Raw genomic sequence first — 17,888 nt, forward strand, 5'->3', positions numbered from 1 at the left:
AAGGGGTTTATGTTTTATTATGTAACTAATACACGGGTCTATATTTTTACTTATATATTAATACAAAGATATTTTTTATTTGTAATTTGTATACGTGTTTATTTTTACTTCTATTTTTTGTTGGTAATTTATATGGAGTCTACAAATCTTATGTTTTTCTAACACATAATTTTTCATATTAAATACTTAATTTTAATACAATTATGTCAAATTCCAAAAATAGAGCACATCGTGTAATCAACACAATGGGTAATCCCATACTTAAGACAAGTGAATAATACAAAAATCTAAAAAACACATTTGTATTGATAAAATATTTTTGAAAAGCTAAACCAAATAGTATTTGATGAAAGTACATTTACCTTGACGAAATGCGTTTTTGAAGATAAAAATTGAAATATGTACTTTTTTTTTGAAAAAATGTATTAAAATTGATTCAAAAAATGAAATGTATTAAAATAACATTTTTTATTTAAAATCTTTATGAACAAAACCCACATCAAGTAGCGTATATACAGTTGCTACTATTTTCATGTTTGCCAACGTCGTGATACAACAAATCAACCCATTCACCGCCGCTTTCTGTCAACACTCCTTTCTCAGGTCTCCGCCGCGTCACTCCATTCTCAGGTCTTCTGTGAAAATGGGTTCCTCTGAGAATAAATTCAAAACCCTATCTACTGTTGAAGAAGAAGAAGATGAAGATGGTTCTACAATTAACAACAATTTCTATGATGTTTATGGTCCCCAAGTATATTTTCTTTCTATTTCCCTATTTTCATTTAATTAATTAATTTCAACGTTTTTTATTTTATTTTGTTTAGTTAGGTTCAGGTCAGGGCAGGCCTTAAGGCTTAGATAGCGTCGACATAGCTATTTGATTAATTAATTAATTGGTTTTAATTTTCTGTTCAAGATTCTTTATGTACTGTTTGTTTGAATGGACTTATTTTTGAGTTTTTGTGAAACAACTTATGCAAATAAATAAGTTTTTATGTGTTATTGATAAGTTTGTCAAGGTAGTTTATGAAAAAAACAACTTATGAAAATACATTTTTGGTTCGTGAGAACTTATGAATTAATATAAAAGCTTATTTATTTGTGTAATGTATTGTTCATAAGCTCAAAAATAACTCAACCCAAACAAGCCATGAGGGTTTGTGTGGACTGGCTTACTTGAGCTTACCTACTGGCATAAGCATTTATTGACTAAACAGTTTGAGAATTAAGTTGTTTATGCTATAAGCTGAAATTTAAGTTGTTTATCCAAACATGGACTAAACAGTTTGAAAATTACCAATTTTCTGGCTGTGTAAAAATTTCATTTTTAGTCAAGTTTTTTGTTCTGTCATGTAAAAATTTGCTTTCTGTTTTTGATGTTTTTGTGTTATTAGCCACTATGTTCATTCTGTGAAATTACCCCTTTTGTTTGTTTAGAAATTTACTGTTTTGTATTATCCATTACTTAGTCTTTGGGGAAATTTCAACTACCTGCATTCATGTATGTTTAAATCCCACTCTCTATTAGTAAAAATTGAGGTGTGTGTAATTTAATCAAAAACGAGGGGAGGTATGTGAAAATTTGCCCAACAAATAAGGCTGGTAGTGAGTGTTTATTTTTAAAATAGAAGGGGTGCGCGCGCTGTTTTGACATATCTCAGGGAAGGTAAGTGCAATTTTCCCCAAGTTTATTTGTAAGTCGTTCATTGAAATGCAAAACAGTAAAACTGATATGTTACTATAAGCAGTAGTTGGTCTTTTAAATGCTGTTTTGATGATGACATCTACAATAACTTTGCCTTGTGATGCTTTTGTTGTTTGTTTATTTAAGGGCTTTTGTTTAATTGGTATATACATTTAACTGGAGTGGAGTTGCTTAATCTCGTATTATTCTTTTGCAGGCTAAGGCAGATGTTGTTTTCAAGTCAGAAGATAATTCAACTTTGAGTCTCGTTGTAGGTTCTCTTACCAACACTGTGTTACTTGAAATTTTAATTTTAAAAAATAGTCATGACTGGGACATGCTTACAGGACATTCAAGGACTAGTAACTTGGGTGCTTGGCGAAGGATTTATGCCATCATGGGTTTTTATCAAGGTACAAACCATCTTTTCCTTTTTTTTTTTCTTCAATAAATATCTACAAACCTAATTCACCAAATGGAAAACTTCGCAACAGAATTCACCCCAATCAATAGAAATTACAGAGTATTCTTTTGTCACTAGAATCACATGTTGAATCATCTAAATCATAGTAATCCTGATTATGTTGTGATTCAACAATAAAGATTATGGTTGGTTGGTAGTGAGGCAAGCTGCCACTGTAGGGTGACAGTGGAGAGATTGTGACACAGTCAGACATGCTCTCCGTCAGTGTCTAGATCATGTTTTAAATCGCAGCTGCGGTCATCGTGATTACGGGAATTGTGGTTGTTGTGATGAGTATTTTAGCCTTTGTAGTATGAATTTATTTTATGCTTGCAATGAATGTAACTCATCATGACTTACCTTCAAAATCCCAATCTATTGATCCCCCTCTCAAATTCCATCTCTCCGTCATTACCTTCTCAATACTATCCTAAAACCCCCTAACCATCCAAAATTCCTCCCTACTAAGTAAAGAAAAAGGAAGAATGAAGAATATCTGTGTTTAGACTTTGAGGCTGGTAAGCCTCCAAAGCACAATAATTCTGTTGCTACGTCATATGATATACTCCACGATTTAAAACTATTTTGTAGATGGGCAGACACAGTTAACCAGTGATGGGAAAACACACTGCATATGTGGTATGTTGCTTTGCAAACACTGCTGCAACCACAATAATACTCTTGCTGCATCATATGATATACTCCACGATTTAAAACTATTTTCTAGATGGGCAGACACAGTTAACCAGTGATCAGGTCGGTATAAGAATACGCATCACTAAACATAGAAAAGGTTGAAAACCTTTTAGATTAAATACCAGCAAGCTAATCCTTTATGTCAATAAATGGATTCATCATTTTTGTCAATACAAAATTGTGTTAGACCATCAAACTTAACCGCTATATGGCATATTAGTCTCTGGTTTACAACAATTATTACTAATGCAACACTCATGATTTGCAGAATAAACCTCTTATTCTCAAAGTAGTTATGCTCTATATACCAGGCCTGGATGCAGCTTTGTACTTGTCACTGTCCAAAGTGCTTCCTAATTTAAAAAAAGCATGTGGCAAACCAAGACCAGTCCATGCTCTCAGGTCTGTAGAAAATGCATTCAGTTATATTTTTTCCTTCAAAGTGTTGTTTCTTTGCGCTCAATTTTTTCTTTTTTTGGTTAGTTGTGTATCAGATAGTATGCAGACAATAGACGCACTCCTTACATGCAAGCAGAAAAGAAAAAGGGATGAAAACGATTCAATTATGAAGAAATCTACTTTGGCATCTCAACAAGGTCTGTAGAATATTTTCTGAATCTTGGATTCATTTTAAGATCACCTTCTTTGTACATTAAATAAGAAATATTGTAATCTGACCGTGCAAATGCAAGTGAAGGCTGTAATTCCTTTTACTGTTCTAATGCAAGAGTTAATAGACATTAATATATGTTTGCTGCTTCCAGTGTGTTCCTTCTCTTGGAGAAATTGCTGGCCATAAACATGATTGTATCGGTTTCATTTCAAAGCATTAAGTTAATAACAGTATGAATTTGGTCTCTGTATGACAACTTTGTGCAGAAGAAGTCAGTGGTGGTACTGGTAGTCTATCATTTACGGAGCTTACTAAAGACATACCTTTCCCTGTTACATACTATACCCTAACAGAAAGGGATCTGGAGGAGAATGAGTATCCTGTTAATAAGCCAGGTAATTTTTATTCAGCTACCGATTATTATGTTAATCTTTATGACCATTTGCATACTAAACCGTTTTTTCTAATTTTCTCTGCCAATTTCGTACAGGTTTTGTTTCTACTCTTCGTGCTCCTCCGGGGTCTCCCTATAATGAGATGTTAGCAGTTGACTGTGAGATGGTAAGTCAATCAATATCTGTTTGGTTTAATAAAATTACGGTTAATGATGATATTGATAAACTTTCAACGTTTTATCAGTAAGAGAGAGTGAATTTCTCTGTTTAGGGAAATGTGCTCATATTATGATATGGAGAATGCTAATGAGTGCCCTTAGGGCACTGGTTAAGAAATTAAAAGAAGTAACTTTGTATAAAAAAATGGTGTAGTTATTGCGTTGACAACAGTAATAACTTGTATTTTCAAGATACATTTCCCTTTATGGAATCCTGAACCAATGCCCTCAGGGCGCTCGTTTGCAAGACCCTTGTGATATTCCTGCTTTAGAGTGAAAATTAAATGCTACCGGATTCATTTCATATTCATGGAATTAAGTTGAATTAACCCAGTTTTTATTGGAATACACAATATCTTGTACTCCCTCCGTCCTAAATTGTACGTCACTCTGGAAAAAAATTTGTCCCAAATTGTATGTCGCTTTACACTACCAATGAATCATTAATGTTACTTTTCCTATTATATCCTTAACTATTTATTACTTTCTCTCATTCCAAGTCATTCATTTATTTTTTCAATGTCATTTATTAAATACAATTTTGTAAAATAACTCATAATATCTCTTTCCCACACAAAATTAATTACATTTCTTAATACGTGTGAAATGCCCAAAACGTCATACAATTTGGGACGGAGGGAGTATAACTTAATTTTCTATATATTTGTACAAATTTAGCAATGAAAATTTTATCTGGTATTCTGTATTAATGTAATCTTGGTCAATTTTTATTTAAAAATAGCAATCTTGGTCAATCTCATTCTCTGCTTTGTCTGTTTTTCATTTTTTTTTTTTTTTTTATGCGTAGTGCATAACAGGCGAGGGGTTTGAGCTAACAAGAGTTACTCTGGTGGATGTCAAAGGACAGGTACTCACTGGTTTCTCTTTTGATCTGATTTTTTGTATCACGTATGGCGGATTACTTATTTTAGTATGAATAGCCATTTTAAAAAAATTAAGTCAATAAATTATTATCTCTAATCGACTTTTAATCATATGTTAGTTTCTGTGTCTATTTTCATTGGGTTTTATCATTTAACCTGCTACTGTTTTTTTAGTCAAATGATAGTAATCAGTGATTATGTTAGTTTCCACTTTCCGGGATCAAACCCGGAATCTCCTGCTTGAAACTCTTTCAATGTCCTTAAGCTCAACAACCCAGCTACTGTGCTGTTGTATCTCTCTAGACATAATAATTTCCATGTTAGCAGTTACATAGTCAGGTTCTACCACATCATCCTGCTACACTTCTATTCCCTTTGGCAGGGAAACCTGAAAAAAATATAACTTAGAAAGTTAGGAAGACCAGTGACAAATTCATTATAACTGCCCTTCCAAATTTAAGAAGGGATTGCAAACGTTGTAGCATATTACCCAGAGAGGAAGCTGAGGTGTTTTGGTTTTCGACAAACATCACAGACCTGCGCAAAGTCTGTTTTAGCAGTCCTAAATCCAGTATAAGTTCATGATTTTATCATTTTAATTTCCTTAAGGCCTTGGAGGAAAATTTCCCATTCGGAGAGGAAAAAAATCCCATGCTATTGGATTGATATTCTGTTTTGGGTGTCCTGTATTATGTCTCACTTACAAGTTTAAGAACTAGTTTAACCTTTTTATAGAGACTTGGTCAACTCAACTCAACAAAATTATCACTGTTTTCTAGATATTTGTAACCATTAAATTTTACCTTTTCAGGTTTTGTTAGATGAATTGGTTAAACCTTCAAATCCTATCACCGATTACAATACAAGGTGAGCTGTTTTCTTCTAATTTACCCCCTACTTTGAGTTATATGTGTGCTGGGTGAATTTATTTTTGTAAGGTTTCTCTATATAATTTGATATTTGAAAAGAAAACTAAAAAAAATGACGGGAATAATTTTTCCCCCCTGTGATCTTTTCTTTCTATATTTAAAATGACGTTGGAATAATTTTATGTTTGAACAAAAATTGCCGGCAGTTAGTAATATTGATGTTGTGCAGATTTAGTGGAATAACGGCCGAGATGTTAGATGGGGTGACGACAAGTTTGACAGACATTCAGGTTGTGTTGCATGAATTGTCTTGATCTGTTTTTGGAACAAATTGCTGTTACATTGCTGAGCTATTTCAGTTGGAACTATATGTTTTGCTGACATAACTTTAATTGCTTCCGATGTTCAGGAAAAGTTTCAAAAACTGGTTTACAAAGAAACTATTCTTGTTGGGCATTCTTTGGAAAATGATTTATTAGCATTGAAGATATCACATGACTTGGTTATTGACACAGCAGTATTATACAAACACCCCAGAGGGTCTTCCCATAAAAGTGCTCTACGATTTCTTACTAAAAGATTTCTTTCAAGGGAGATACAACAATCGGGCGATGGACATGACAGCGTTGAAGATGCCAGGGCTACCATGGAATTAGCACTATTGAAGATCAGAAATGGCAAGTAATTTTTCTACACGCATTATTTCTGCAAGCTGTGTGAAAGTTACTTAACAATTTGTGGTTTTAGTACATATGCAGTTTCGATATAAAATCTTTTAGTTCTGATTTTTTTTTTTTGGACTGAAACCGATCTTATCCACAGAGCTGTTACCATTCATATTTTTGTTTTTATTCTTTATATATGTACAAAATGCGCCTTCATTATTTCATCTTTCATATTAGTTTTATATTGTTCGGCTTTTTTTTGAAAAGCAGAATACTTTTTGATGTAAATTCAGATCAAATAACGTCAAATGCTTATTTTTCTGAGATCTATTTATGAAGTGATATTTTTGTTAATTCCAAGAGGTAGTGCCACATGCATGATGTTGCAGATGATATTTAGAAAGTCAAGAGATAATAAATGAAAGTTAGAGCCGTGGAGATAAAATTTGGAGGCACATATCTTACCCTTGGTTAGAAGTTATGCGAGTTCTCTTAAACGTAAGTTTAATGAGAGGCATAGTAATTTTGGCAGTAGATGTGAAAATTAGAGTCATGATTTGAGTAATTTTGGTCCATCGTATAAAATGGTAGATCAATAAGGGGAGCAGCCAAAGTATTCAAATAGCGTGGATAATTTTTTATTTTTTTTAATTAATCATAGTAGCACTGGTGGCCATATTACAACCGTCCCCGAGGGGATTCTGACTCAGTACCTTGAGGTTACAAGGCTGAACTCTTACCACTGAGCTATAACCTCAAGTGTAATAAAATTGGAAAGTTTTACCCAAGTCTAAAGGAAAATGTTTAAACAACACAAACGTTGTGATATTGTGCATTTGGCAGTACAAAGCCAACAAGAAAACAAGTTGTAGTGCTTAGATGGTGTTGTGATGGATGAGTAGTCACAAGACAATATAGGATTACAAATGAAAGGATTAGAGAATGTTGGAGTAGCACCTATTGTGTAAAAGATGGTAGAGTCTTGCATTGGGTAGTTTTTTTTTTTTAAAAAAAAATAAAAATATTACGTTTTTAATAATAAAAAACGTAGAAGGCAATCATAAAATATTATGGTTTGTGTCACAGGGAAGCAAGTCTTGGGTACAACTGGATTTCCGGTTTTCATTTTTCCTGTCCAATTTCAAATCTTTGTCTATCTGATTCTATATTTAGAAATATCGACATGTTTCCTTACCTATCCTTTTCAATTTTGGAATTTGGAGTTACTAACAATGGACACTTAGTTTTATACAGTTTCTATCATGTGTAGTTGTCTTATTTTTTTTTATTAATAGAAATATATATTCTTATAGTCAATATCACATAACCATGTCAGTAATATATTAAGCAATAAATTTTGGCTCATTTAAGTAGTATTAAGTATAAGTAATATCATAATTTTGAACTACTGTTTGGATTGACACGCTTCAATAAATTATCTTTAAGGAAGCTTTATTCCCATACATTTATGCTTAATCGTTCTTGTCACCTACATTTTCAGTATTTTATATATGGACAATTTTGTACGAATTACGATTCATGCATTTTGATTTTTGTTTGTTTATTGTTTTATGTTTTTGTATTATCCCTATATATTCACATGGTTTGCATAACTGCTTTGACATGCTCTCGGCATTTACTCTTGAAACAGGGCCTAGCTTTGGCGCCGCTCCATCCTTTACGCGAAAAAAGCTCCTTTCCATTTTGGGCGAGTCTGGCAAGACTTCTTCAATGATTGATGACATATCGATAGTAAAACGATTTGCCTCTGAGTCCTCTAACGCAATTCCGGTGACATCTGATGAAGACGCACTTTCAAAAACCATCAAGGAGGTAATAGATATCTTACATGGCTATAACCACTTATCATATAAGTTCTTATGTTCAAACTAATTTTATAACAAAAGTTAAAATAAAGGCAAATTGTTTTATATAAGCTATAAGTGGTTTTCATAATCTATTTTGGAGTGTATGAAAATAAGCTGAAAACAGCTTATGGACGTATCATTAGTTATTTTATTAAGCTCTTCTAAGCAGTCTGACAAGTGTTTATATCAGTAGAGTAGATAAGCTCAAATAAGCCAATCAAAACAAGCCTATGTTTGCAAGTGTCTTCTTTTTTATTAAGAGTTACAAATGGTCTTTACTTTTTTCTTACCTTTTCTGTTTCAGTTGAAGAATGAAAAGGTGCAATTTATTTGGACTCAATTTTCAGAGTTACACTCATACTTGAAGAAACAAGCTGAGGATTCAGAAAGCTTAAATAAAAAACTTGCAGAGATGATTGCATTAAATACATGTGGTTCTTCGAAAGGGAAAGGTCTCAAGTCGAATATATCTGCTGAACTGAAGGAAATTGTTGCTCGCATGGATGTTAGAATTCATAAACTGTATAAGTCATTACCAACTAATGCTATGATGATAGTTTGCTCTGGTCATGGAGACACGGCAGTTGTTCGCAGGTAAGAAATGCATGCTTTTTTTATGTCCAAATATATTTGTTTTCTTTTTACTGCTATACATTTTTCACCTTACAGTAAATCTAGGTGTAAGTTAATGCTTAACCCCATAAGGATATAAATATTTCCCAGTTGAGTTTTTGTATAGATATTTGTTCAACTTGGTATACACTAGTCTCTGTTTAGATAAATTCCGAAGTTTCATCAACAGGAGTCAGTTTCGACTGGCAGATTTTCTTATGCAATTTATTGTTTCCTCGTGGACCCTCGTTTACACTGGACTTGTTGATTTGCATACTTGATTACACGCATAAATGTCGATTTGTCAACAAATTGCATAGTTTTGTCGCATATTAACATATCATGATTCCAAAACAATTTGAAGTGAACCCTCATGTTGGTCTTTGAAATTAAAAAAAATGACAAGATTTCCTAAAATTGTAAATTGATTATTCCTTTTCTTAGCAAATATTTCAAATGTCCAAAAAGTTAAATACTTACAGTCAAATGGTCCCTGAAAATTACTTTTGAATGTCAAATTTGTCCTTGTATTTCTGAGTTAAAACTCAATGCTACCCAAAGAGTAGTGTGGGACTGATAGACTGACAATTCGGGTCAAGCACCAAGCCCAATAGTGCTAGGCGTGAGTGTGCATGTTGAAGAGTTCCACACTGGATGAGAGATAACCTGAACCACGAATTCTTAGAGCCTTAAACTTAACAAAGCTAGTGTTGGTATTTTTCAAACATATGTTGTGATTTGGATGAAAGTTAACTGTTTTTAACTCTTCTTTACTTCTTTTTCGAAGGTTGAGGAAAATGCTTACGGAGGAGGGTGAAAGTAATTATGGTCGTGAGAAGATTTTGGAAAGCTTGGGAGAGTTTCAGGCTAGAGCTGAAGTAGCTTTGTGTTTTGTAGGTGTAAAACACTGATTATAGAAGAATGCAAAATGAACTTTAGTTAATTTTTATAACTTGCGGCGATCAGCCATAATTTTGATTCTGAACGTTCTAAATGTATATGTTTGTTAGGTCACATGGCAAGAGTTCTAAATGTGTGAACGATATCATGAAAATTTTGAAGAGTCTCTAATGTTATAGATGATTATGTTTTATTCCCCTAAAATTAATTATTCATTGTTTTAGGCTTTCACATTTGTGGTTCACTGTTATTTTCCTTCATACCATATTTACAATTGGTTTTAAATTTAATCTGTTCAGGTTATTGTCATAATTTGATTTTGCATTTCTAGTAAATAATCTACTATACTGCTTCTGAGCACTAACAATTGTGATTGGAAAAGATTTGAGTTGTATTGGTGAGTATGTCTGATTATGTTATTTGCTTTTATAAATAGTTCTATAAAATAATTTCTAAGCACTACCTTTTATTTTACAAAAGCAAGATCAAACCATTTTTTTAATGATTAAATGTTCAATACATGTTGGAACTTAATCAAAAAGATAGAAACTGGCTAAAGATGGAGCCAGAATTTCATTGGTTATTGTCTTAACAAATTCAACATAATCCTTGATTATGGCACCAAAATCCGAGATAGATTATGAAAATTTCTATGACCCATTTTTAAGAACCAAAATCTACTGGAAGATGTTTGAAAAAAGTGGCAAAAGAAAATTGCTGTTTTGACAGATTGTCACAAAATTTGCTGTCGAACAAGTTCTTACCACATTGAACAAAAAAGTTAGGTACAATTTTCAAACTTCAATTAAGATTGACCAAGATGACACATACTTTTTTTTTTTTTTTTTGAAGATGACACATACTTTTATAATGATTATCTTTGAATCCTGTATTTGTCCATAGTCAATATTTTGACTCAACTAATCTGGTTCTATCTTTCCATTTCTAATTTTGTTTATAAAAATATCTTATATAATAATACTTGTATCATAAGAGTTGTTATATATCCAAACACACCTAAGTTAGATACAACTATCACAACGTGACATCCTTATGTGAACAAGTTACTCAACAGAAGAAATGCAAAATTATGGTAAACAAGCAAGCAACAATGTAATTACAAGCCTAAGCATAGCTGTTTTATGTTGTCATATACTACATACACTGTCACATGAAAGTTCATATCAGCTTTAAGATTGCACGTTAGTATACATCTGATATGGATATTCTGGACCACACCTAAATACATAAATAGACTAAACAAGCATCCAAATACCAAAAGAGTCTATATAACAAAAAAAAAGTGAAGAGTCATTTTTGGTCCGTGTGAGGCGATGTGATGCGATGTCACTTTAGTCCTTGAAATTATCGAAATTACAAAAACATTTTGAGTATGTCTTCTGTTAGTAATTTTGTGGACCAAATTGACTAACGAAAGACACATCTGAGGATCAAACTAATTAACAAAAGACACATACGAGAACCAGAGAGACTAATAAAAAACACATTCAGGTATGGTTTTGTAATTTTCAAACATTCACGGACTATAGTGACAATGACTCGCATTCAAGTACCAAAATGACTATTTACTCTAGCAAAAAGGGTTGTCATATTCACTTCCATGCTGAAGCAACAATCAAGTTTTTGTCTTCCCACCCAAAATGAAGTCCCCCCATTTCCTCTATTATCTTGTACTTGTCACAGTACTGCCTAATGAGTTCTCTAATTGCTTCTTTCACATTTGTGCTCATTGGTGATGAAGTGAATCCAGCCATTTTCATCCTTGCCCTCCATTTTCCAGCGACTTCATACCTTTCTATTCTATCCTCGCCCTCGCAAGCAATGACATTCACAATGTCCCTCGCCAAGCATTGCCTTTCAACATTCACCCTATCTTGACTCTCTCTCGGAAGAGTGGCGTCAAGGGACTCAAACACAGCAGAGTAGTAATTGTAAGCTTCAACAAATCTTGGAAGAAATGGGGAAGTGTTTGTGTTCACGTCTTGTTCCACAACTGTTACAAGTTTTGGATTAAGGCTCTTAACCATGCGGAGAAGCTGGTCTCGTTCGTTTACAGTTGATACACTTTCGTCGGGCATGTGATGAAGCTGGAATGCAAAGTTCACCACAAGGGCTTCCCCGGGACGACAGTTGAGCATTGATGGAGTAACAATTGAAGACCTTGATGCTACGGCTCGAAATTCAAATGGCAATCCGAGTACTTCTGCTAGCTTTTCAAGTCTTTGTCCTATGATACTTAGGCCTCCAACAGATCGTTGCACGGATTCAGGATCATCAACGCCGGTCAATCTCACATAAGGTGGCTTCCCTGGCCTAGAAGCAAGTGTTTGTATCAGGGTTATATATTGACTTCCTTGGTTGATATCAAAATCTATAATGTGAACCTTCTTATCATCTTTAATAGCCTCAGAGATAGCACCATTTGCAGCAATAAATCCAAACTTAAAACATGGGCACACCTCGAATAGTATCTGCATTGCTGCTAGACGATCAGAAGACGGAGGTTCCTTGCATTTCAAAGCTTTATAAATACATTTTCCCGATGAAGCCAAACGAGCAGCAAGTCCTTCCACCATGTAGGCTGCAATTCTATCCGAAGGTTCTCCCTGAATTGAAACCAACTGCCTGAGATCATCGATCATAGCTGAGGCTTTTACTTCATTTCCTTCTGAAAGTGCGCTAGCACATTCATATAGTAATTGCTTCGGGGTCCGAGGAAAGTTTTGTGATATTTCTTTGGTGCTACTGGTGCTACTAAGATTTGAATCTGAGGACAACGATTCCTTTGGCGAGTCATGATGCGACTTGTTCTGAATGGGATTGGCACACTCAGCAAAGTCAGGATCAATCTCCATGCTCTGAACAGTCCTAAACATGTTTTCCTCATCGTCATCACACTCATCATTATTGTCACCAAGCAATGCCCTCTCCAATTCTTGTATTTTCAATCGCATATCACCGTCAAATTCAAAACAATCAGGGCTTTCACTTTCCAAGAAATCTGATTCAAAGTTGGACTGATACGCATCACGCTGCCTTGTAGACGAAACATAAGTATCAAACGGGTTATCAGTGATCATAGAACCTCCTGAATTAGCTCTGAGCTGGTAGGAAGAATCACCATCAGCATGAACAGAATTTCCTGATATCCCAGAACTAGACGGTTCTATCAGTTCCTCTGTAGGTGAATCAAGGAAGTACTTTTCGTAACTCTCACTCGAGTAAGAATCATTCATGTACATGCTTCTATGCTTATCAGGAGCAAAATCATGGGAGGACAAGCCAGGTGTAACATCGGCTCCCTTTAACGAGTATAACTTGGCATTCCCATACGACGCGTCAGCCAACTCCGGAGATATAATCAATGACATGGTTTGCGTTCAATTCAACCAGCTCACATAAAATTTCAGTCTGTACACAAAAAAGAAAAAAAAGATCAGTCATGAAAACGCTATAAATTCTGCAATCCATTAACCAAGTTTTTTTTCTTCTTTTCTACATACCTTATAGAAATAGTATAATAGATCAAGTTGCTCACTGATGAAAATTTAGCCGAATCTTCAACGACGCCTTTGCTGAGATAGGATAAACAAAAGCAGAAGACAACATTAGAAAATGCTTTTGGTTAGAACAACCGATCTATATAAAGAATGACAAAAACATACAAAATAAATGCAATTCAAGTTTAGTACTTTACAAACTGCGATTTTCATGAATAAGTTAGTTGATATTTGATAACTATTCAAATTCGCAGAAGATTTTATCTAGAAATAATAGAAAACCGATGTAACTAAGAACTTTAGACTTGAAGAAATTTGTCACCACTAAGATTTTGAACATACTCAAATTGAAACTATTGTAAAGTAAAGAGAATTCAATCATCATTTTAGATAAAATTTTATTGTTAGCTTTGGTCAAAACATTAATGGACATAGTTGACAAAATGTTCATCTTAACATAGGAAAGAACATCATATCGTTCCAAAAATAATTATTATATTTATAGACATGTAAATACTAGCTGGATAAATCATAATGCTCAAGAAACAAAAAAAATCATATTGATCAAATATTCTCAAGACATAACTATTCTTTAAACTTATCTTCCACAAAACAAAGATGAATTTCTACAAAGTTGAAAAATTATATACTCTTGTAACATGATATATTTATTATTACTGCTGTGAAAAAACAAGTAAAAATTAAAAAAGAAAAGAAAAACAATTTTGATGAAACCTATGACTATGTTTATGTGTTTAACATAGGAAGAATCTACAAGGTAACAAACAAACAACGTTATTTTAAGACAAAACAAAAAGATTAAAAACAGAGACATGTTGATATATATTGTTCCAAATCCAAATACAAAAAAAAAAAAAAAAGAAACAGAAATAGTTAAAGGTTAAACAAAAACCATGTTGGAGAATCCAAAACTTGTTATAATTAAGAAGGAAGAATTTGAAGCAAAAATAAAGAACTTGTAATAATGAAAAAAAAAGTAAGATAGATATAGAAATATTTGTCTGAACCTGAATGATATACAGCTAGAAATGAAGAAAGTGAAGCAAATATTTGTTGGTAGAAGCTGAGAAAATGGATTGAAGAAGAAGAAGAAAAGAGAGAAAGAAACTTAGCTAAAGCTTTTGACCAAGTGACAGAGATTATAACAAGGCAACTTCATTCATATATTATCAATATTTTTTTGTTTGTTTGTGTTTTGTTTGGTGAAAATCAACGAATAGGATAAATACATAAATAAATATATATATGAGGCGCGTTCTGGAAACGATACGTAGATAGATATAGGAACAATAAAATAATACATAAATTGTTTAATGTTAGGCAAAATACTCTATAGTTTTAGTTATTATGGAAGGAGCAGAACTATCATTTTTTCAGCATAAAGGAATGTCTATAGTTGTAGAAAGAAAATAATTTGATATTTAAATTAGTCGATAAATGTTAGTTGTTCGATTTATCTCGATAAATATAATGAGAGCCCTAATTCAACTAGACAGAAGAGTAGGATTGAGATCTAGATATTGGATCTCTCTGTAGGAAGTCTTTCTGACAGTGTAGTCTAAAGGCATGTTCCGTTGATAATAACGACGACGTAAGTATAAGATGTAAGAGATTTAATTTTGAATTGGAGATTGTTAGGTTCGCGTTTAATCTCACATCGACTATGGATGAAAACAAATGTTAAATATATATATATATATATATATATATATATATATATATATATATATATATTTAATGTCTTAAGAATTTAGATTAAGATGTGTTGTTTTTCTATATTGTGATCATCTTAACTTAGTGATTTTGAGGTAAAATTAAACTTTGAAAATGCAATTTATGTTGAAGTATATCTAATACACAATTCTTTACTATTTTGACAAATTATACCTTATTTAATTCAAAGATTTCTTATTTTTTGGTAATATCTACAAACTCGAAGACTTAATCTTCACAATTATACACCATATTATCTAATTTTATCATAAATAGAGTTTTTTATCATGTGTAAATTTGCACGTGTCTAGAAATTAAAAATGTAAATTTGTGTTAAAACTTGTCTATTTAATATTAAATATATAATTTTTTAATAAAAAATTCACTTTTAATTGCTTTAACATGTCTAATACAAATATACAAAATACCAATAAACTCAAGTAAGGAGGCCTATTATTTGTTTGACAAAACTTAGGTGCATTCCTACATATATTTATTTTCATGGTTCTTAACTAAATAAATATTGATATCCTCATATCCATGATTTTCTTAAAATTTGTTATAACATAAAAAATAATTAGTCAGGAATCATACAAACTATCTAAAAAATGCACACAAGTTTTATACTTGTTTATTTTATTGAAAAAGAAACAGTAATAAGAGCTTCTGGAATCCAATGAAGTGGAATGTAAGTGGAAAATTCACATATTTATTAGTTAATGAAATTTCTTGATATTATTACCTCCAACTTGTCTGTTTCTAACTACTATATATGGGACCAAATGACAAAGATGCCCATTGTGGCCGGTGCAAATTGCAAATGGAAACGATTCACTGCCCATCTTATCTATTTTTCATCCTTAATCTTCACGCCTACAAGCAACCATTCTAGAAGTAAGTAAGTGTATTTTTAAGTGATTCTTGAGATGTAGAAATTGATTTTTGATCTGTTTGGTTTGACGGTAGATATGTTAAATGCGCATCTCAATGAATAATGATCGTGAAAAAAGAGAAGCTGAAAAACTTTGCTTTCACGTTGATAAACATAGATAAGTTTAGGACACATTTACAACAAAAGTTTGAACATCAACGGTAGTCTTTGACCTTAACTTTCTAATTGTGATGGATTGTTAGTGGACTTTTTTTTTAAAAAAAAAAAAGTTATCAAATTGAGTTTTATATTTTTTTTTATCACACATTAGAAAGAGTCTTTACTCAAATTACTTTATATATATGATCTTAAAATAATTTTTAGAATTTACTTAAACAAACAATTTCATCAAATTTTTCAAATAGAAATGTAGGGTTCAAACCCCAACTAAGACGTTCGGCCTAACAATATCAACAGTTTTATTAGTTGAATTAAAATTTATAGACAATATCTTTGTTATTCTAATCAAATAAATTATAATGAATGTCACTTATGTATACACCTATAATTCTTATGAAAAAAAAATATATTAAGTATATTTATCTAAATTTCTTAACAGTTGTGAAGTTGACTATTTTTGCTTATAATGAAAACTCGATGGCGTGCACAACTATTTGTAGATATATAAGCATTTTATTTAGACACTAAAATGGTTAATTATAGTGCACTCCAAATATATTCCTAGAAATAGAAAATACTCATGAAGTGGGATTGGACAAACAGCATTAAAGCAAGCAAGCCACTTGTTTTGTTTTCGTAAATATTCAACCGCGTGTAGCATGACGTATAACCTTTCATCATCACCAACTCCCATGTTATGTGTTTCTTTCAAATATTCACAATCAATTTTTGTAAAACTTAAGCAAACATGAGATCTCTTAATCATAGTTTAATCGCTCTAAAACACTCAAAATAAGCAAAAACTACAATCAAGATGTTCAAATAATCAAACCATATACTATACATACATGATTAAAAATATGTTTGTACAACTATTTTCTCGTACTCTTATTCTATATTTATTTACTCTCTCTTTAGATCAATTCAAATATGTTTATACACTTTTTACATGAAATAACATTGAATTAAAAGAGTTTCAATTTTCTAATGTCGCGTATAAAATGATTTTTCTATCACATTATATTTAGTAGCGGCTAATCTCTACTGAAAACTTTGATTAAACTACTTGTTTAATAGGCTCAAATTAATCACCCTTAAATCAATCTATTGCTTTTACATAGTACATTTAATCAATGCTGATATCTAAAAAAAAAAAAAATACTTATATAAATATCTAAATGATAAGGTCTTAGTATACATCTTCTAGGTACAACTAGACATTAAAATCAAATATATTTTTAAAAACTCATATGACTAAAAAAGAAAATGGGAAATCGTGGTACTTTTTGACTACGTCTTAGTTTTTAAAGTTGTCTCCTTTTCTTGTTTTATTTATTTTTTTGGACAAATCATTTTCATGTTCAAACTTCAAACCATACTTGTCACCAACACCAATATTGGTAGGCAACAGTTGACAATTTTCCTTATCATTTCTGTTACCGCGTTACACCCTCAAAAAACACTGAATTAAAATTACAATTTAGTCCTTCTCACATAATAATTTATCCATAAAGTTATAACAAACATTTCAACAAAGTTTAATTAAAGTAACATTTGTTTAAAACACTTTATTTATTATATTTCACCTAAAATATTTACTTTGCTAACTTATCTAAACGTGCATCTAGTGGGGGAGGATAGAAGACTAGTGTCAAATAATTTTGTATATATTTGTGTGAAACGGATCAATATGTCACTAATCACGTTAATCTTTT

The 17,888-nt window shown here is 32.1% G+C and overlaps 2 protein-coding genes across 2 annotated transcripts; one reads left to right on the forward strand and one right to left on the reverse strand.

Moving 5' to 3' along the window:
- The first annotated feature begins 498 nt into the window (after positions 1 to 498).
- Positions 499 to 10,060, forward strand: LOC25482424 (small RNA degrading nuclease 5). The gene is made up of 14 exons (XM_013610976.3): positions 499 to 751; positions 1,902 to 1,955; positions 2,032 to 2,097; positions 3,112 to 3,245; positions 3,327 to 3,439; positions 3,723 to 3,851; positions 3,947 to 4,017; positions 4,878 to 4,937; positions 5,765 to 5,820; positions 6,052 to 6,112; positions 6,232 to 6,499; positions 8,139 to 8,320; positions 8,660 to 8,949; positions 9,755 to 10,060. Exons 1-14 carry the CDS (start codon positions 533 to 535, stop codon positions 9,876 to 9,878), a joined length of 1,827 nt encoding a protein of 608 aa, XP_013466430.2. The 5' UTR covers positions 499 to 532; the 3' UTR covers positions 9,879 to 10,060.
- Positions 10,061 to 10,955: 895 nt separating this feature from the next.
- LOC25482425 (scarecrow-like protein 1) lies at positions 10,956 to 14,588 on the reverse strand. Its single transcript, XM_013610978.3, has 3 exons — positions 14,417 to 14,588; positions 13,392 to 13,463; positions 10,956 to 13,299 (listed from the first exon to the last, which is right to left on the reverse strand). Exon 3 carries the CDS (start codon positions 13,257 to 13,259, stop codon positions 11,481 to 11,483), a length of 1,779 nt encoding a protein of 592 aa, XP_013466432.1. The 5' UTR covers positions 13,260 to 13,299; positions 13,392 to 13,463; positions 14,417 to 14,588; the 3' UTR covers positions 10,956 to 11,480.
- Between the last annotated feature and the right edge of the window lie 3,300 nt (positions 14,589 to 17,888).

The sequence above is a fragment of the Medicago truncatula genome, chromosome 1 (assembly GCF_003473485.1).
Source record: "Medicago truncatula cultivar Jemalong A17 chromosome 1, MtrunA17r5.0-ANR, whole genome shotgun sequence".
NCBI classification, from domain to species: Eukaryota; Viridiplantae; Streptophyta; class Magnoliopsida; order Fabales; family Fabaceae; genus Medicago; species Medicago truncatula.

Coding starts and splice junctions, on each gene's coding strand:
- LOC25482425 (XM_013610978.3), bottom strand. CDS start 13,259: ATGTCATTGATTATATCTCCGGAGTTGGCTGACGCGTCGTATGGGAAT.
- LOC25482424 (XM_013610976.3), top strand. CDS start 533: ATGTTTGCCAACGTCGTGATACAACAAATCAACCCATTCACCGCCGCT. Junction 3,852..3,946: donor GTATCCTGTTAATAAGCCAG/GTAATTTTTATT, acceptor AATTTCGTACAG/GTTTTGTTTCTACTCTTCGT. Junction 4,938..5,764: donor TGGTGGATGTCAAAGGACAG/GTACTCACTGGT, acceptor TTACCTTTTCAG/GTTTTGTTAGATGAATTGGT.